General features: G+C 37.9%; 2 protein-coding genes across 2 annotated transcripts in view; both read right to left on the bottom strand.

Annotated features, from left to right (window-relative positions):
* Positions 1-2867: 2867 nt before the first annotated feature.
* The window catches only part of cdhr5b (cadherin-related family member 5b), a 33820-nt gene continuing 14861 nt past the window's right edge, over positions 2868-21826 (bottom strand). The window contains exons 7-14 of the mRNA XM_030135597.1: positions 20418-20508; positions 20222-20319; positions 11309-11512; positions 10258-10368; positions 10113-10179; positions 8110-8304; positions 6215-6387; positions 2868-3347 (exon numbers count right to left, since the gene is read on the bottom strand). Of these exons, the coding sequence (XP_029991457.1) occupies positions 2868-3347; positions 6215-6387; positions 8110-8304; positions 10113-10179; positions 10258-10368; positions 11309-11512; positions 20222-20319; positions 20418-20508 (1419 nt within the window). The remainder of the gene's footprint in view (positions 3348-6214; positions 6388-8109; positions 8305-10112; positions 10180-10257; positions 10369-11308; positions 11513-20221; positions 20320-20417; positions 20509-21826) is intronic.
* LOC115420791 (tripartite motif-containing protein 16-like) lies at positions 12746-16336 on the bottom strand. The gene has a single exon (XM_030136319.1). It carries the CDS (start codon positions 16314-16316, stop codon positions 14574-14576), a length of 1743 nt encoding a protein of 580 aa, XP_029992179.1. The 5' UTR covers positions 16317-16336; the 3' UTR covers positions 12746-14573.

Below are 21826 nucleotides of genomic sequence, written 5' to 3'. Positions count from 1 at the left end.
TTCTGCCTGTTACCGTCATGGTTTACTGCAGGGAGGGTTTTATTATCAACTTTTATCTTCTGCTGTTTCTCGGCACATCTCCACAGCAAACCACTCAGACAATGCGTTAAACATTAACTTAACACAGCAGTAACTCCAGGAAATCACACTGGTTTAGACTTACATACTGTAAACCTGTTCACCGGCTTCACTTGTAAATTTATTAAGAATATAGTGGAGAAAGTCTTGAGAATTGTACCTTGTACCAAACATCATCTGAATGTGTCCAAAACATAATAATAAATCCACTTTAACAGCAGTCACCTTCAGCCCGGAAGCAAAGGAGAGCTACACTGTCATAAAAGTGTGTATGAGTGAACAGAATTACATTATATATACATTTATTCTAAATATCTACAGTATCTGCAGGGACCTCACACACACACACACACACACACACACACACACACACACACACACACACACACACACACACTAATCACCAGATATTTTCATATGTGTAAAATGTGTAGCAATATGATATTTCTAAAAAGGACAAACTTCAGTCCAAACAATCAAACTGTAAATGCAGTGCAACATGTAATGAACAGAGTGAACACAGAGGGATCCAGTCAGATTCCTCACAAATAAACATCTGTGACCTGCACAAACTTAAAGTACACTCAAAAAAATGATTCTTGGCTCTAATAAACATCAAGTAATATTTTAAAGTAAAATGTAACTGAAATATATGAAATTTAAAGTTTATTTATCCGAAAAAGTCAAACATAATGTGAATATGCTTAGTATAAAGTGAAGCTAAACAAATAAAGTAAACTTTATTTACTAGATCGCATAAAAAGGCTGAGTGTCACAGTCAAACACAGTTTATGTAAAAGTTTGCATTAACTAAAGCAAATCTGACTGAAGGTATTCAATTTATTCATATTGACTCAATATGATAGAAAAAACATTGTATTAAATGCAACTCTTTACATTAAACTTATGTAATAAAATTACATGGAAAATTTACATGTAATTAAAATACATAAAGTCAACATTTTTGGCCTACTTATTTTTTTGAGTGTACACTTAAAGGTTCAGTGTTTAATGTTTGGTAGGATCTGAATACCCTTCCACTCACCCTCCCCTACAGTGGAATAATAATAATGATAATAAAATACATCCGTTGCCATGGCAACCACGTATTTGGCTTTATTTGAAAGGTCTCGAGGTCCCCCATGTCACCGTGGGGTCCGGTGTCATGTGTCACTTACACTCACGTGACTGACCCTGACTGAGCGTGTCCCATTGACTCCTGTTAATTCCTAGCAGGTGTAAATATGTGGTTTGTGTACATGACATGTACATGTGAAAAAGGTCTGACTGCCGTGAATGTGAATGTGAGAGAGAGTGGCGACAGCGGTCAAAGGCAACTGCGTCACTTACATTTTCATTCCCATGCACCCACTGCAGACTCAATAGGCCCTGTGCTACTCGTGTTACTCGGCTCGGGCCTAATAATAATAATAATAAAAATAATAAAAATTAAATTAAAAAAAAAAAAATGATGATGATGATGATGATAATAATAATAATAATAATAATAATAATAATAATAATGATAATAATAATAATAATAATAATGATAATAATAATAATAATAATAATAATAATAATAATAATAAGAAGAAGAAGAAGAAGAAGAAGAAGAAGAAGAAGAATTGCTGGTAGTATTGTACCTTACCACCCACTATGAAACAGAAAACACAGCTACTTTTTCTGTAAATATAAATGGATCATTCTAAAATGCTGTAATCCTTATTTTCAAGTGATTATACATGAATGAGAACATAGTTATGAATATTAGATTCAATTTTTTGCGATTATACCCCCTTAAATCTTATACACTGAACCTTTAAGGTCTGTAAATTTGACAGTTTTTTTTTTTTTTTAATCAAATATTTGTTTTTTCATGCTTTTTCAAATGAACTCCTCCTGTTGTTTCATTTAGTTGTATTTCCACAGCTCCAATGGTGAATGCTCCTATAATGAGTTTGAAGATGTGGATAAATGCTCCGATAGTCCCTCTGTCTGCAGGGAATTACCCACAGTTCAGAGGGAAACTGATGACATATAAATGTGGTTGGTATTTTTATCAGATAGTGTTCTCCTGGTGTTTGGATAATGGAACATTTTCTTGTAAATAATAGGTCATTCACTTCCTATTGGTTTTATACTACTTAACATGTGTCATTTGTAATGCAGCCTAAATATAACCCATGCAAACCAAGCATGAACAATGTAGGGAAGAAATCCACTGGGTTCCACCAGCATCTGGTGTTCGCTGTACTTCAGAGTCAAATGCCAATATGGGATTTAAACATGTTTATATGTGATTTTTTAAAATGTAAGAAGATTGCAATGACACAAACAGCATCTATACTTCTCTAGGTAATGTCCACCCGTTAGCCATGATTAAATTCACAGTCATTTTCATGGTCTTTCTAAGTCAGATTAATGTGAAATCACTAAAGTCCAGCAGCTTTAGCAAATACGGACTAAATATGCAAAGTGTTTTAGTCTCCTGTGTGTAATAATAGATTTTGTCTGCTGTTATGATGCTGAAGTTTCTACAAATGAAATGCATGAAAACTATTTTATACAGATTTATTGCTTTCCTGTTATCTGTGATTGGTTTGTAATAATTAATGTTTCTCAAGCACCAATAAATGGAGGCTGTGTGCATCTGATTCAGCTTAGATTTTCCGGTACACACATCGGACTCAGCTTTTATCTGACAGTAGCCGTGTCCTGTGATGATAAGCTGTTAATTATCATCATTATTTATTACAGGAGTTTCCCGTCTCATTACGTCTCATTACGTCTCACAGTTCAGAGGTCATCGTTTCTTCTTCCCCTGAGTCGTCCTCTGGCTCTTCCATTCTCATGCTGAGCCCACTGTCCATGTCACTTTCAGCAAACGCCACCTTTGGGATCTTCATCGGTAAGTTGTTGTCCTCCTCTTCATCCTCCTCCTCATCCTCCTCCTCCCCTCTCTCTGGGATGATGACCACCTCCTCTTTGGCGTCTGGGTCAATGTCCTCTTTAAACCAGACAGCCTTGTACCCCTCCTCCATACGTTTCTCTTTGGTCAGGATGGGCTTCACCTCCTTTTCGTCCTTTTCATCGTCAGACGGCGGTGATGAAGATTCCGGGACGGTCTCTGGGGGAGGGATAGTTCTTCTTTCTGGCCCTAATTCTGGCGATACACTAGATGAAGAGTCTCCATCTTCATCGTCATCACGCTGGAAGCCGTCATTTGTGTACTGGATGGCCTCCGTCTGACCAGATGACCCCTGGCCCAGCTGAGGAAGGACAGGACAGTCAGGGAAAGCAGTCATAATAAAGCACAGGTGTCAAACATGTGGCCCGGGGGCCAAATCCGGCCCGCCAAAGGGTCCATTCTGGCCCTGGGGATGAATTTGTAAAATGCAAAAATTACACTAAGATATGAACAATCATTTTAGTTCAGGTTCCACATTCAGACCAATTCAATTTAAAGTGGGTCAGACCAGTAAAATACTATCATAATAACATAAAAATAATGACAACTCCAAAATTTTATCTTTCTAAATGTAAATATTTTCATGTATTTACACTAAAACAAAGTATCATTTTGCAAAAAATGCGAATAACCTGAAATGTCTTAAGAGAAGTAAGTACAATTTTAACAATATTCTGCCTGTTACTCAATGTTTTGTGTGTTTGTAGATCCACTGTGATCTGTAAGTTATAATGAATATGTGTAAATGATAAACTGAGGCAGAATATTGTTAAAATTACACTTTTTTTTCTCAGATTGTTCACGTTATTCACATCTTTTGAAAGGATAGTTTGTAGATGTAAACCTGTTCATAATGTAAATCAACTTTTTTTGCTCTAAAACATAGAGAAAAGTTTGGAGTTGACATTATTTATATATTATTATGTTATTATTTTACTGGTCCGGCCCATTTCAGATCAAATTTAGCTGAATCTGGCCCCTGAACTAAAATGAGTTTGACACACCTGTAATAAAACCTCAGGCAGCTCCTAAAACTAATCAGTAATCAATAATGCAATAAGCACAATAAAAATACTTCACGTAACCTCCTCACATAAGAGGAACTGCCGTAATCAAAAAGAAATAATCAGATAAAATTGGATCCCGGTGTTACTAACTGGTTGCAGTAAATATATTCTTATTGCAGTGGTTACATGAAGTGATAAAATGAGTTTCCTGGAAGGATGCAAACAAAACACGTTAATGGCTGATACAAGCTTTTTTTTTAACATTGTTGATGTTAATGAACCAATGTACACTATTGCAGTGTTTCCCACAATGTTTAAGCCAGTGTGCGGCTGCAACTTGTTTATTCCATTCCTACAAGCTTCACTTCATTAGTGTTTGGATCATTTGGAAAATGGAGCAAAAGAAAAGAAGCCATGAGAAGTAGATGGACGACAAAGGTCTATTTGCTGAATATGCTCTTTAGAGCTTTTGAGTGTATTCCTCACAGTCCTACAGGTGCATTATAAATACTAGCAGCATTGTACCCGTGGTGCCACTGTACGATAACATGGTTAGTAGAACTTGTCTGCTACCACTATCCACTTGTAAACTACCATTTAATCATGCATTGCGCAGGTAATAATTTGAGCCAACATGTGAGGCATGAAGGGAAGAGCATGTATTTGTTTGGCCTGTCAAGCATGATTAACCCTTTCATGCATGAATTATGAAAACCTTAGTCAAGATTTTTTTCCTGAGTGTTTTTATTCCTCTTTAGGCATGAAAAAAAAAACAGTGTGATTGAAATTTTTTTAATGAATCTATTTTTTATAGAGTTACAAAAATGTCCACTCAGCTGGACACCATACATTTAATTTTTGAAGCAAAGAAATGTTTAAAATGCAATAACAGAAAATGATAAACTGTGTGAAAACTATTAAATAAAAACTGTTTTTAATGCAGTTAATCTAATGTTTGCTCACATTTGATTTTACTCTAATACTAGTTATTTCTCACTTCATGGAGATAGTATGCAAAAAAACAAAAAAAAAACAAAACCTTTTTGTTTAAGAAAACATTTAATTAAAGTCTATTAACAACTAGCACTTGATTTAGACTCAACGTGTTACTGCAGATCAGGTTTATCAGGTTTATATAACAACTGTAAGAGTTCTATCTGCACTTTTGTCTTTAATTTTATTTTAATTGATTATTATTTATGTCTACTGATTATGTTTTAATTGTAATTGTGTGTTTTTAACCTGTCTCTTTTCCATTTTGTAAAGCACGTGTATGAATTGTACTCTACGAATAAATTTGCCTTATCAAGAACAGCAAAGTTACAGTAATTGTATGAATGTCAGTGTATGAGATGATGCATAAGTGAACACTGTGTCGGCTGATATGGAACTAAAACAACAAAACCCATGAATCTGTAAGACAACAGCTGTAGAATACCTGTCCACTGGAGTGACCACTATGCATGAAAGGGTTAAATTCATACAGCGGTAGTGAACTGCAGCCTTCACATTGTAGCATCGTCTGCTAGCAGTAGAAATTTCATGAACGGCAGCATAACCACTTCTGAAAATGGAGTATGGCGGCAGGAGCTGGAACCTGGTCTGTGGTGAGCTGGGACCCTGTTAAAATCGCCCAGCATACCTCACAACATTTGAATACAGACATAAAATTGTGCTCAGTAGATAGTCAGGTAATGTTTCTATTCATTTGGCGAGTTTGGCGGCGATCGGGCCTGTGAAGGCTGAGGAAAACCTGTACAAACGCCCTCCTGTGCTGCAACATCGATCCGACATCGGCACACACGCGTCGGACACACACGTGCCGGACACAGAACGTCCATTATAGTAGGATGTCCGCCCATTTGAAGAAACTTTAGATAATAAGCGTGGACCTTGTCAAATGTTTTTTTTTTTTTAACTCAAAAATTCAGTGCAACGGAGCCTGATTTGAATACATTTCCAGGAACTTTGAGGTGTGGTGGAAACACAGATCAAACAGATTAAAAGAATAGAAGACAGAATAAAAGTTCCTGCATATGTAGGATTTGTGCATCTTCTGTTGCTTTAGTGATGTTACAGAACTTAGAACAGGGAGGATCTAAAGGTTTACAAAACATGAGACACTGATCTTCCCATTGTAAATGTTGACCTTTGAACTTACAGAGCTTCTAAACATGTTGGTTTCGTAGATTTTCCTCCAGTCTGCTTTTCCTTTCTTAACCTGAAGTGCGAGGACGATGATGATGACCAGGCAGATGAACAGAAGGACGCCTAAAGAGGCACCGAGTGCCGCCATGTCCTCCACCCCGAAATCACCTGAGACGACCGTTACACCTGCAGGGTCAACACGTAAGAGTTACCAAAATACACTGGTAGTATGACGCACTGTAAATAATCTTAATAAAACAACAATCTAAACACTAAACATTTATTCATTTCATGCATGTAACACATTAATCCAACTGTCTGTCTTTAAGGAACCCTGATTCTCTGAGCCACAGGGTTTCACAATCCCCATTCCACAACCCTTGATATCAGCGGTTTGTGATCGGTCACTTCAACTATGGCCAGAAACTCATTTTATGGTCACAATAAACTCTACTTTGACAGAAAGCAAAGGCATGCACACCTAAAATGTCAGTTTAATTGAAACAGGTTCTAAAGTAGCTTCTTCTTTTGTCTGAATACCAAGATATTAGCCCACAACACAGACTGAACCAAGGTTCTAATAGTTTTGGATTTTTCATTATAGTTTTGTCTTATTCTGACTTTTTCTTTTCTCTAATTCAGTTAGTTTTAAATAGTTTTTAGAGCAGGTTTGCTAGTTTTTATTAGTTTTCATTATTTTCTAAATGCTTAGTTTTAGTTTAGTTTTAGTTTCTTTATATCTTTTCTCTTCTTCGCCGTCATATTCAAATAAATCCCAGACAGGACTCTGCTGCTTTCTCCCAACTTTAGTCTCCATGTTTCCAGGTAGAGAGGGGACCAGAAGACGACTTTAAACCACAAGTGATGAGAAGTGACGGACCGTTAAATATCATATGGTGCCAGCAGCTAAAATTGCTTGAGGGAAATAAATCGATTTCATATCAATCCGACACTGACAAAGACGAAAACGAAGGGAATTTTATCCATAATTTTTTATACGTTTTAGTTAGTTTTATAAGCACACAATACAGTTTCAGTTAGTTATGTTTTTTTTTTTTCTTTTAATTATAGTTTTTATTTATTTCAGTTAACAAAACTGTTTTTACAATTCTAGTTTTCGTCATTTCATTAGTTTTCATTAACGATAATAACCTTGGACTGAACTGCATACGACGATAGACACAATGATGCCTCTGCTGAAGCTACAGCTGATTTGTTCCTTTGTGGTTTGTTTTAAACAAATATTTGTTGATATAAAATAGGTGATTGACAGGTAAAATGACCAATCATGGTAAAGACACATGGGAGATAAAAACTAACATCTCTTCTTTGCAGATTTTGGTTCCAAATTCCACAACGCTGTGGTTTTCCCTTTTCACAGTGGCACAAATGTTCTTACCCCATTCACCTTTACATACAGTCTAATATCTAGATCAGATCTCATGCATATTGGTTTGGTTTTGGCCATGCACACTCATGCAATGCAAAACTCATCCATATTTGCAAAACACACCAACTTTTCTTTTTTTTTTTGTCTTTTGGTTGAAGAGTTGAGCACTGAGCGATTTCCTTAATGACTCCTTTAAAGGAAGTGGTTTTTCTCTCATGTACACCTGTAACCATGTGGAACTGATAGAGTGGAATCTAGCCTCCAAATGGAGTTCTGACAAAGACTGTAATCATATGATCCTCAAACCAATAAGATGACAGACCTGATGTTTAAGTCATGCATTTTGTTTCACTTCTGCCTGGAACACAACTGAACTGAGTGAAACATGCAACTCAGCCCAGCATTCAGACCAGAACAAGCAAAGTAAAAGTAAAAACAGACAGTGAGCCAGAAGTAGCAGCCAAACTCCTCCAAGCAGGACAAAGACTGGACGGGATTCATCAGAGAAACTTGACCACCTGTGTGAGGCTCAGATGTGCTGCTGGAGGAGGTGCCTTCTTCACTGGTCGAACTGGGATTAGTGGTAGAAATGGTTCCTTCAGTGGAGCCACTGGTGCTGCCACTGGTTGTACTGGGATTAGTGGTGGACTGGACATCTTCAGTGGTCACATTGTTGTCTGTGGTGCTAGGAGGTAAACTGGTGGTGGTGAGACCTGGGAGTAAAGCACACCAGGAGGCTTAGACCCCTGATATGTGCCCTCACGAGTGCATCATGGACTATTTTGCACTTGTTGCATTCCATCAGTCAAATGCTCTGTACGTACAGTATATGAAACAGCTGCCCCGAAACTGTGTGAAAGTATTTGTATTTTAATGAACCTTCAGTTTTTGTTGACTTCAGACCAGAAAACACAGAAGGCACCTGGATGAAGTCAGACCCAACCAGGATATCGAGGTGCTTCATAAAGACTCAGCTAGCTTAACTCAAAAACACCCATATCGATCAGCAACCTAAACCATCTACTGATGTAAACTGTTTAATATCTGCTGATCCACTAATCCTATCAATACTTGTAAATAATTGGTGTAAAATGCTATTTGTCAACTTTTCATGGTCGTCAGATATGACCCATTTGAAGATTCAGAGGCTCTGTAGTGAATGTGGAAACACCGTCATCATCTACAACATTAATTCAACAGTAAAACCCATGGAGTTGGATCAATGACAGTGGATGGAGACAGTGGGTTTATGTTCAGTTAATGATAGATTTTGTTGAAAAAGAAACCTTTTCTTCAGTTTTGTCTGTTTTGATATAATAACCTTTGAATTTATGTTGAGTTGTCATGAATATCTAAATTAAATATAGGAAAATGTATGATTTACAGTACAAAATGAAAAATACAGGGGATAATATTAGAATAAATGGTGATAAATATCTTAAGAAAGTAAAATAGAAAAATTCATTTGGGAACTGCCAGAAAATTAGCACTGGGTCTTTATGGGTTTGGTACTGAATCCTACATAACAAATAACAGAAAATAGTCAATTCCTCTAAATCAGGGGTGTCAAACTCATTTTAGTTCAGGGGCCACATTAAGCCAAATTTGATCTGAAGCAGACTGGACCAGTGAAATAATAACAGAATAATATTTAAATTATGTCAACTCCAAACTTTAGTCTATGTTTTACAGCAAAAAAAGTAAAATTATGCAATGAAAATGTTTACTTCTATCAACTATGCTTTTAAACAATGTGAATAACATGAACAAACTGATTTTTCTTAAGAAAACTAAATGCAATTTTAACTATATTACGTCTCAGTTTATCATTTACACATATAAATACAACTTACAGATCACAGTGGATCAACAAATACATAAAACATTTAATAACAGGCGGAATATTGGTAAACTTGCATTTCAGACATTTCAAAATGTTCATATTTGTTCAGGTTATTTGCATTTTAGAGAAATGATAGTTTGTTTTACTGTAAATTCAGTAAAATGACATAAAAATGTTTACATTTACAAAGACACAGATTTGGAGTTGTGAGTATTTATAGGTTATTATGATAGTATTTTACTGATCACTTGAGATTAAATTGGTCTATATGTGGAATTTGAACTAAAATGATTAATATCCTCAGTGTAATTTTGGCATTTCACAAATTCATCCCTGGAGCTAGACCGGACTCTTTGGTGGGCTGGATTTGGCCCCTTGGCTGCATGTTTGAGACGTCTGCTCTGAATAAATAAACTAAATTAATCAAAAATCAAACTGAAAAACTGAACAGCAAATATAAAAACGTAATGATTCTGTTCAATGAAAGTGGAAATGCATAGTAAATGTAAACACAGCATCAAAATAAATGTCCATAAATGCAACCTAATATGCTCATTTGCACCAACCTTCATGAATATTCACTTAATTACATAAAAATGTAGTCAAACTCTGCTCTGATCCATAAATGTCTCAGAAGCTGCAGGGTTTGTCTTTTCTCTGTGAGTGTTTGGTCTCTACCTGACGTCACCTCCACTGTGAGCCGGGCTGTTGCTGATTCTGAGTTTGACGTGTCCTCTGCCACCACCTGTAATGACAGTGACACCCTCAGTCAGAAAAGGATCATGAACCATCTTTATAACTTTTTGACGCTGTATAAACTTGCCTCCAGAGACACTGTACTGTCCGGTAGATCCCTGGTCATGAACAAGAATCCATTTATGATGGAGAAGTCACTGCTGCCTTTAATGGTGTAGGTGATGTGAGGATTGATACCCTGTTTGACAAAAAAACATATATTATTTTATTAAATCTTTATGCACGCTCCAAAGTTCTGAAGCTCCAAACAACTGGGCAACTTAAGCTTCCATTAGCATAACCAGCTAATATTAATACACAGGTAGCTCCCAATACAAACTACATGAGTGTATAAATATTACCCATTGAACCTTGAAAAATGCTGAGAGTAAATAATTGAAATGAGTACTGGCAGTTTTAGTATTTATGCATGCCCAGTATTTAACTTGCTGCTGTGGAATCTATGAATATGTGTTTGAGAGGAAACCATGAGAAAGCAGGAAAAGCTAAACAAAAAAAGTCCAGTAAAACACCAGTATGTACAACATAGTCCTTCCGTACATTGCATGTCTAACTAGTTGTAACAGATCAGGTGTAATATTTTGCCCAGCCACCTTTGCACTGAATTAACCAGTGGCCCCAGGCACAACAAACCCCGCCCTTCATACATGTTTGAGCTTGTTTTGGCATCGATTCAGCTGATGTCATCATGTCTATGCATGTGCTGGTGTCAGCATATCAATTGCCTCTATATACAGTATGTGCCAAGTCTGAAGTAAACTGACACAAAATGTATGTTTTTATAGACATTTGAAATTTCGCTCATTATGAGTAAATGGAAGAAAAAAAGATCTTAAAAATTCATTAAAAAAATTTGAACTTTTACCTACTGTTCCCAACATGTAATGAGATCTATTCTGGGTCACTGGCAATCTATGATCCCAATTTGGTATGAATTCAATCAATAGTTTTGCTGCTAGAATGTTGAAAATCAAAGAAAAAAACAAAGAAATAAACAAACCGAACCAAAATCAATACCCTTTGCTTCCCGATCGGAGTCAGGGCAATAAATCAGCAGGTGTTTGTAAAGATGTCTGAAGTTGAAATGATCAGCAGAGGCGTTTTTTTTTTTTTTTTACCCCTGCAGCAGCGTAGTCTTCATCTGTGGCGAGGATCTTCAGTGGTTGATCCTTGTTCTTCAGGTCCATCACCATTACGCCCACTGCAGTGACGACACCCTCATACTGAGCACTCTCAAACTTTGGAGGGTGAAGGCTCTTCACCTGGACAGTGAAGGTGACGCTGGTGGTGGAAAACTGATGACTGTTCACACTCTGAGCTGCCTGGAAGAAAAACACATGCACAAGGAAGGTTAAAACTAAAAAAGAGGTGCATACTGTTATAAAACAGGCAATTAAAGTAAACCATAGATTCAAGAGGTGGAAGCAGTGTGGTAAAAGGGTCCCTGAATGCACCATACTTACAATTCTGTTTTAGCACATTACACTTATTATCCAGATTCTACCCAGATGATTTTATACTTGTAATTTATTATGTATCGTGTATAGTATTTGCTTTTCTTTTTTACTCATGTTTTCTGTGGTACTCTATTGTTATTGTATGTGTGTCATGCTGCTGCTACTCTGTAACTTCCCAGTTTGGGATAAATAAAGTACATCTATCTATCTATTGATGGCAAAAAACAATAACAAAATCTTCTACCTGAGAATGCACAAAAAAAATTGCAGAATGCTATCTGAAAACAAAACCCAATGAATAATACACTGTTTTTGGACTATACTACTGTACCTTAATATCACTATATTAAAAAATGCAACCTTACAAATAGAATTCTACAAGAATACAAGATATTTTCAACCAGGGGCATTTTTAGCTCATTTTTGGGGGTGCTGAAGCACCCCTAAATTCATTCCCAGCACCCGTAAAATATTTTAAGGTTGCTGAAGTTTTTCTTTTTTCTTGTTTACTTTATGTCCATTTTTAACATGCTAGAAAAATGTCAAAACCATATACAGTACATGGTTGAAATGTAATATTTTACCAAAAAAAAAAAAAAAAAATACAGCACCCTCCCACCCATCTAGTCTCTAAAATGGTTCAATCCACTCCACTCCACCCCCACCCCACCCCCCCCACACACACACACATTTTTTTTTTTTTTTTCAGAAAAGAGTACCTTGTAAATTCAGAAAAACAGAGCACTTTTTTTTCTTTCAGAAAACAGTATCTCGTTAATTCAGAAAAACAGAGCTGAATTTAATTTTTTGTGTGAATGCAATACGCTTCCGTAGAAAATAACTCAATTTCCTTTTTTTTCCCCTCAAATCAAAGTTTAATGGACTTTTTACATCATGAATTTGTTTGTTTAAATAATTGATCACTAATACAAACCTTATTCATTGATTTTATTGTTTGCACATTTCCAACCTCTATGTTTAAAGTTGTAGTTTTTCCTTTAGACTTCTATTATCACTGATTGGTCCTGTGCTGCTTTCCTCTTCCTCAACTCTAGTTGCTATAACAACAAACTGCAGCTGTTGAAGAAAAATCACAAAACGTGGTTCAAAGTTTGCTGCGATGAGTATAGCTTTATTTAGTGCTCCGGAGCACGGTGAGAGTACCGATGCAGACAGAGTCTGTTTCAGTAGTCTGACCCCGAATCTATGTTTTCAGATGGTATTTATACAGTTACTTCAAAGCAGTCAATAGAAAACAAAAGACAAACAAAGTAATACAGAAAAAGGGGGTTGTACTTTAGGAAAGAGACAAGAGAATTTACATTCAGGGGAAAGGGGAGGGGGTCACACTCCAGGAAGGGGGGGGGGGGGGGGGGTTCACACCAAAGGAAGGGAGGGTAGGTCTCTCAGACCTGGTGGAGGCATCTTCACATATAATCAAAACATCACTGGTTAATGCTAAAGAGGTTAGCTCGGCAGGGAACATGAAACAAAAGGGTGCCTTCTGTGCTCTCAAACAAAAGGGTGCCGTCTGCATTCTCAAATCACGAATTTCCTTCCTCAATAGGGTTTTATTCTTCATGGAACTGATCAAACCTGTTAAAGCTGTAATGAATAACACACAGCTATTCACACACAGACTTTAATAGAACTGTTGAATGGACATGAATCAGGAGGCGTAAATACAGTCGTAATAAAAATGAACACAGTCAAAGAAGCATATATGGATCCACGGAGCATTAAAGATGGAAAACCTTCCAAAACCTGCATGGGTTCAACCTGGACTGAGTATTAAAGGGAACTGAATCACTGGCCCATGTGGTAAATGTGTCCAGTCAGTAAGAGGAGGCTGTGAATATACGCCCAAAAAACACCACATCTACATTCAAATGTCCATTCAAATATGGGTTTGACCTTTGACCTGTTCACCTCACAGTCTTGTCATAGTCTCATAGTCTAAACCTTTAGTGGACCAGTTTTCCATCTGGAACGGAACCAACTGGTGCAGCTTCTACTGAATGGACATCACATCAGGCTTTACAAATCAACACAAATCAACATTTTTCCATAAACTTCCCCATTATGTGGTGACTGATAATTCTACAAATATTACATCTTCTCATTTTTACAACATGAGTATTTTCTACGTTATTGAACTAAGTCATGCCTCAGGCTTTAAGGACAAATGTCTCCATTTTCTAAGATGGTGGACATCTATCTATTGAACTGGACCATAAAACACGACCATAAAAAACCAATAACTATTAATAATCAGATAAATGGAATAATCAGATATGATGCATTTACATGCACTTCAGAAATCATGGAAAAACCATGTTTAAATGTTTCAGTCCATCATTGGATTTCTTTGGGGGTTTGTACATATGTAGTGATGATAGAATCCAACTTCCTGTTCTGGTCTTCAGCTCATGTTTGACTAAATCACTTCTGTTTTCTCTCATTTCTATTTTCTTGCACATGCTCAGATGGAACAGAATGAACTCAATCAAATGAACAGGTTTCCATGCATGAGCTCAGCCTCAGTCTGAGTTGGTTCATGATCTCCACTTCTATCATTGTCTCCAAATCCATGTCCGTGTATTTGGAACTGAACCAATCAGGTTCCACTATGATCTGAAACCCATTCCAGTCACATGACTGAGCCTGGTCAGTCCACGCTTCTTCTGTAGGAAACAGGAAGGAACAGTAGATTTGAACTCAACTCCTCGTAGAAAAACGGCTCCACTTTTTTGACTTCCTCCACAGCACAGACACCATGAAAGTCTTGTTGTGTGGTCCAAATCCAATCCAAATCTGGATTGTGAGTTCAGGAAAAAAAAAAAGTTGATCTTTTTTTGTGTCATGTGATTTAGAGATAGATACGAAAAGATTGATCTGATCACCTGGATCAAAGTCAAAGACGAGTTTAATGGAGTTTAAGAAAGTGGGCAGTGGATCCAACATACCGAAGCCGAAGTCCAGCGTACAGAGGTTGAGTGAATGTGGTCTGGACTCTGTGGATCAGAGTCATGGTTTCAGAGATGCTGTAGAAGGACAGAATACCTGCTGTGTGATCCAGGTACACTCCGATTCTGGAGGAAACTGGACCTGGGACAGAAGACTGGACACGGTTATGATAAAATTCGGGAGAGTTGTTACAATACAAAGCCCAAGATTTGTCATTGCTTCCAAATACACATTCATAAGAGGATGTTTTTCTCTTGATATCCTTATATACAACTGCGACATAAACACCGCCCCCCCTCCACTCCACCTCCCAGTAACATCGACCAGTCAGACTCTCTCTGCTCAGGACCTGAAACCACTGACTGAATCTGTCTGGATGATCAGGATAGCTCTGTGTTTGACTGATACATGTTCCTCTTTTATTCTCCTCAGACAGTGACAGACGTTCATTCACTGTGTTTGGATCCAGTGTGATTTGACGTGAATATTGTAAGAATCCTGCTCTGGTCTGTGGTTCCAGTTCTAGTAGAACCTGTGTTTGAGTGATGCTCAGTGAGATGTTGGTCCATTCCTCTGTCAGACTGAGCTGTAGTTTATCTCTGAGCTCTGACACAGCTGTCATCACATCCTCAAAGTAACTCTGAGGACGGACATGGATGTGGGATGAGTCTGGATCTTCTCTGAGTTGGGACACTGATGGATACTGGAGTAAAAACTGGTTGTGGTCGTGTGTGTGTGACAGTTTGTCAATCTCAGCGTCTTTCCTCCTCAGCTCAGTGATCTCCTGCTCCAGCTTCGACTCCAGCTCTTTGACTCGACTCACTTCAGTTTTCTCCTTGGATCTGATCTGCTGCTCCACATCACGCCTTCTTTCCTCGAGGAGTTGGATCAGCTCAGTCAGGATCTTGTGGTTCTTTTCCACTGCTTCGTCAGCACAGCGACTGATGGCCTCCGCCTCCTGTTGAAGCACCTTCATATCTTTCTGTTTGTCTTTGATTCTCTGCTGGATTTTCTGTCGACTCACCTCCAGCTCTGTCTGCCTCTCAGTCCTTTCTACTGCAGATGAGACTGTGTCGTGGCCTTTATGTTCATCCACAGGGCACAGATAACAGATACACTGATGATCAGTGCGGCAGAACATCTTCATCACCTCATCATGACGAGAGCAGACATTCTCCTGGAGCTTCTCCGACGGATCCACCAGCTTGTGTTTCTTTAACGGAGCCACATTATAATGATGTTCAAGATGTTTGTCACAGTAAGAAGCCAAACACACCAGACAGGACTTGACAGCTTTCAGTTTCCTCCCAGTGCAGAAATCACAGGCCACATCTTCAGCTCCAGCGTAGCAGTGATCAGCTGCAGCAGCTCCAAGTCCAGTCTTCTTCAGCTGTTCCACTAAAACTGCCAACATGGTGTTTTTGACCAGGACAGGCCTGGGTGTGAAGGTCTGTCTGCACTGAGGGCAGCTGTGGATGTTCTTCTCATCCTCTCCATCCCAGTGGGTTTTAATACAGCTCATACAGTAGCTGTGTCCACAGGGAATAGCCACTGGATCCTTCAGTAGATCCAAACAGATTGAACAGGAAAATGTTTCCTGATCCAGCTGAACTCCTTTCTGCTCCATTTCTGCTTCGTGTCTCAATGACTGGTTAAGTTTCACTTTGAGTGAAAGCAGTTTGAGCTCTGATCTGTTCAACATGTGCAGTGTTTCCTGTCTGCTGTCTGGATCCGCCTCCTGTTGGCTCCGCCCACCTATAAGCTGTCAGATCTACAGGGAGGAGTCAAGGTCACGTGAGGACAGAATGGAGCTACTGTGTTTGTTACGATGCAGAGGACAAACCAGTTTTTCTCAGTCACATAGACCAGTTGTGTCATAAATACAGTCAGGGTTTGGACTGTTTTACTCATCAGCTGCTGTGGATCATGGTTTTAAGATACTGTCCCCTCATTATTTTCACCAACCTCAGATTAAAGATGACATTTTAGATGAATAAAATTGACTGTGGCCTGTTCAAATGTACATGAACTACATTTATGAGCCTTGTAAACGTCAATGACCACTGTAGAAAATAACACTATGGATTAATAATGAACCCTGTCGAGGGTGTGTTTAAAGGTCCTTTCTCATGATAAAATTCAGATAATGTTCAGACAAAGGCATGAAAAGAGGAGCTGGTGGTGAAAGGAAGTAGGAAATGAACTGAAAACAAACCAGAAAAACTCTGCTTAAATATGACTGAACAGTACAGTTTCAGTGTCTGTAGGTGAATGTTCAGCTAAAAAGTTCAAACTGTTGTAGAAACTTACACACATTCATGGAAGTTCACATTTACACAATAAAAGCCCCTTTAAGACGAGAATGGTTTCCATCCACTCAAACACTAGAGGACTTTTATTTTGGAACAGTTGTGGAAGTGTTTCAGTTCTGTTAACATCACCTACCATAGAGGGTATGCACGTGACGTCACCACTAGCGGAAGTCACCGTGGTTACGTCCACTGAGTGGCAGAAAGAGGGAGATGAGTAGCAGCTTTGGCTTGAATACTGCGAAAACTTTAGAACAATCTAAAAAATGGGGAAGAGCTGTTGTGCCATTGATTGCACAAATAGATTTAAAAAGCAATCGGAGCTAACGTTTTAGTGTCTACCTAAAGCCAAAGACAGAAGAAGCAGATGGATCACTGCAATTCGTAGAAATAACTGGAATCCAGGCAACGAAACCTGGATTTGTGGTTGCCATTTCATGTTACCTAACGTTAATTTATGCTGTATTCTTGCGTAAAATCATACCTTCAATTACATATCATTTTGGCTAACGTTACTTCTTAGTAAAGCTCTTAATGTTAGCATCTGTCATTTAGTTCTATATTTAATAACTGAAACGTTTTTGTCTTCAGTTGTGTGATTCTGAACCTTGTGCTCTACATGATTTGTAAACTAGCTTAAACTGAGGCTAACCTAGTTTTCCAAATAAGGGGGAACTCTAGCACAAAGCTGTTGTAGCTGTGTTGTATCAAGTATTTCATGTTAACTCTACTTAAATCTCCACAGTACCAGTAGATCATCCACTCACTTGGGTCAATACTAAGGGTTCAACTTCAGTAAATCAGTAGTGAACTGTGAGCACTACTGCTGGGCCTTTACCTTGGCAATCACCGCCAAGAAAATACGTCTGCACTGACAGAAAACCTCAAAAACAATAGTATGTTGAATTAAAGCACTCATCAGCTGTAATCCTCTAATTAACAATGACGAGGATGTCAACAACTCTTTGTCTTTTGTATGCTTTCAGCCTTTGCATTGTGCATTTTCCCGTCGTTGAACTCAGGTTCATATAAATGTCAGGATACGTGATTTCCCGCCACATATCAATGTTCGCAGACCACTTGTTGTTTGGTAGCTTGTATGGATCCATGTCCAGTCCAGTTGTCTTTAATTTCATGTTATATTCCACATTTTTCCGGGTCTCGCTGTAGTTACTGCTATACTCCGTCATGTTGAGCCGGTTTGTTTTTGCCACTCAGTCTGACTTAGAGGGGTGTGGCCCAGGGGGGAAATGACGTATGTGCATTCCCTCTATAGTAGAATCAACTCAGGTTTGGTTCTAAATATGACCATTTCTATCTGTTAAACAGAGGAAATGATGATGTTCTGATGGTCTATCTATCTATCTATCTATCTATCTATCTATCTATCTATCTATCTATGGCCTGTTCAAATGTACATGAACTTCATTTATGAGCCTTTTAAATGTTAATGATCACTGTAGAAATAACACTACGGATTAATGTCCATATACAGTACATGGCTGAAATGTAATATTTTAACAACAAAAATATAGCACCCTCCCACCCATCTAGTCTCTAAAATGGTTTGATCCACTCCACCCCTCCCCTCCCCTCACCCCTTTCCCTGACTGGGACTCTGCGCTCCACCTGTACAGAGCAGTGTGCAGGCGCTGCCTTCTACAGTTGGTTCAGTAGTGGAGGAAGTACCTGGGTTCAACCAGCACATTTGTTTACTTCTACCACTGAATATCAACACATTAGGATCAACACCAGTCCATATTTTTGCTGCATTGAAACGTAGATCCCTGTTCTGCTGTTAAGTGGGAGTTAGCTGATGTTTCTTCTGTCTAGGAAATGTTCCATGTGGTTCAGTCCACCTCTGTCCTCTGTTTGAACTGGACTGAGAGAAGCTGATGTGTCTGTGCATGTGTTCAGATTAAAGACAAGGAGAGACGGACTTTATCTGACTGGATGAACATTAACTCCCAGTGTGTGTGTGTGTGTGTGTGTGTGTGTGTGTGTGTGTGTGTGCAGACAGAAACATACGATTGTTTTTTGTTTTTTTTTTTCTGACAAAAAAAAAAAAAAGAGCCAGATTCAGGTTAGAGTGTAAGATCAACTTGTGTAACCTCATTTTCCACAGCAACCAAATATTCTATTTCAATGATATTATAAGTTGGATAAAGGTACCAGTTTATATCTCTTATTAGATATAAAACACATTGTTTGGTTATTTGCCTTTTGGTTAAAGCACAAAGAGACAGAGGAGAGCAGAAACACTGAACATATGCACTGGTCTGCAGTTTATTAAAAATAATCTGCCTCAGATTAAATGTGTTAAATGATATGTATTTTAATCAGATTAATTGGAAAACTAATGACCAAAGTGCTGGTTTGCTGATGTTTTGACAGTATATGATAAAGTGTTCTTCCACATATGTGTTGGTTTGTGTCCATTTATCCTACAGATGTCTAAATGTTCCACTGATAGAACCTGTACAGTGAATGTATTGTCATGTACAGACAGTGTTTGAAGTAGATCTGGTAGGTTTGAGACTGATATTCCTCTGGAGTTAAATCCATTCTCTCATAGATGTATACGCTGAGGAGCTGCTGTATCAAAATGGAGGATTGTCTTCCACCAGAAATTAGGGTTAGGGTTTATTTCTTTTATGATTCCAATCCGTTCCTCTTTTACTGTGGCTCAGCATTTAAATAACTTTGATCAGATTTGATGGTTTAGTCACAGAGTTTCTCATACCCAAAAAATTTTATGCTTTTCTGTCACAAATATGGGGACGATGGTGTGAAATTGCATTAAAATGTACAAAACAGTGAAATTTCTCTTTCCTGGCCAGCCAGCACTCTGGGTGCTCAGCCCCCCTGAACCTCTGATCCTAGAATCACTCTTGTTTTCAACAAAAACTGTATTTTTCCGAAAAGGAGGTTTTGTTCTTCAGCCATCGATATGTTTGTAACGTCACTGTCCTATATGAACCTGTATCTCTAAAATGTAATTTTTTCACTTTAAAAACAGCCCTATATTCTGATTTCTGAGGATGCATTTTTCAGATAATCCAAGAGAGTTTATTTATTTTAAGGAGGAGAATTTGCACAACACATTAAGGAAACATTCCATACTTCAGTTCATCTGGTGGATTTTGCTGAACGGAAAGGGGATAAAAATGTGTAATCTGATAAAAATAACTAAAACCAAAGTAGGAGTAGAAGTATAAAGATGAGTACAATGGAAATATCCCAGTAAAGTAAATGTGCTCAAGAGTGAAAGTAAAAAAAAAAAAGGTAAAATCTTTACCATCACTGTGAGGCGGATGGTCTCTGTCACATCAGCCACTTTGACCATGGTGATGTTTCCTGTGTTTGCACTGATCGCAAACAAACCAGCGTCATTTCCTGAAAATCAAACAGAAATAAATATTCCTGTTTGTTTCCAACCCCCTTGAGACAGCTGCAGAATATTTCAGTATTTTATCATGACCTGAGTTGCTTACCGGCAAGGATTGAATATGTCACAGCCTCGTTTATCCCTGAGTCTCCATCAATAGCATACAGCGGTCCTGGCTCCAGAGGTAACACTCCAGCCTGCAGACCAAGGAACACCACACACAACAAAACATCACATTAAAAACAAAACAAAAAACAAAACAAAACAAAACAAAACAAAACATCATTTTCATGTCCGAGGAGTTGCTGACGCACCCCTCTCAGCTTTCTCATTCCAAACTTCAATTGCTGCAAGAATATCAGCTTTGTGTTCAAGTAAACAGGCCCAGGTTAGGTTTCACACTGAGTAAGTAAATCGAGACAAGATTAGCATTATATTTCAATAAATATACTTTTTATGACATTTTTGTTGGTGGTGTGCCTTGCGATTTTTCCAATGTAAAATATGTGCTCAAAAAGGTTGGGAAACACTGGTCTAGGCCTCGGGTCAGAGCAGATTTTGTAGAAAAAGGGGATCCTACACAATATTAGACAGGTGGTAATAATATTTTGATCCCATAGATCAGGGGTGTCACACTCATTTGAGTTCAGGGGCCACATACAGCCTAATATGTTATAAAGTGGGCCGGACCAATAAAATAATACAAATAATAAGATAAGAACTGATAAATAATGTCAACACCAAAGTTTTCTCTATGTTTTTGAGTGAAAAAAGTCAAATTCCATCATGAAAATTTTTACATCTGCAAACTCTACTAGAACATAACATGAACAAACATGAACAACCCAAAAATTCTTAAGAAAAATAAGTGCAATTTTAGGAATATTACACTTGAGTTTATCATTTATACATGGGCATCATAACTTTCAGATCACAGTGGATCTACAAATACACAAAACATGTATTAACAGGCAGAATATTGGTAAAATTCTACATACTTCTCTTAAGACATTTCAGGTTATTGAAATTTTTTGTAAAAGATTAGTCTGTAAATGTAAACGTTTTTGTGTAATTTTACCATTTTTACACTAAAACAAAGAGAGAAATTTGTGGTTTTCTTTATTTATAGGTTATTATGATAGTGTTTTGCTGGTCTTACCCACCTTAGATTGAATTGACCTAAATGATTTTAACACCATTGATTGTTGATGTCTTCAGTGTACTTTTTGTATTTCACTAATTCATCCCAGGGGCCAGATTGGACCGTTTGGTGGGCCAGTTTTGGCACCTGTGCCACAGATGCTTGATTGGTTGAGATCCGGTTGTTCTATAGATACTTTTAATAGGTACTAACCACTGGGAATGAAAAAGACCTGGAGATGGAATTTCTCCCTTGTCAAAGTAACTCAGATGCATAATTTTGCTCATTTTGTTGTTTCTACTCAAGGGCTAAATGTTCACTCACTGCTTAGTATGTACCAGGTCCCACTGTAATGAGATAATGAAAATTAATAC

Source organism: Sphaeramia orbicularis, chromosome 6 (assembly GCF_902148855.1).
Source record: "Sphaeramia orbicularis chromosome 6, fSphaOr1.1, whole genome shotgun sequence".
In the NCBI taxonomy this organism is placed as follows: Eukaryota; Metazoa; Chordata; class Actinopteri; order Kurtiformes; family Apogonidae; genus Sphaeramia; species Sphaeramia orbicularis.
The sequence above is the reverse complement of the archived record's forward strand: the minus strand, read 5'-3'. Positions and strand labels throughout refer to the sequence as shown.

Coding starts and splice junctions, on each gene's coding strand:
- LOC115420791 (XM_030136319.1), bottom strand. CDS start 16,316: ATGTTGAACAGATCAGAGCTCAAACTGCTTTCACTCAAAGTGAAACTT.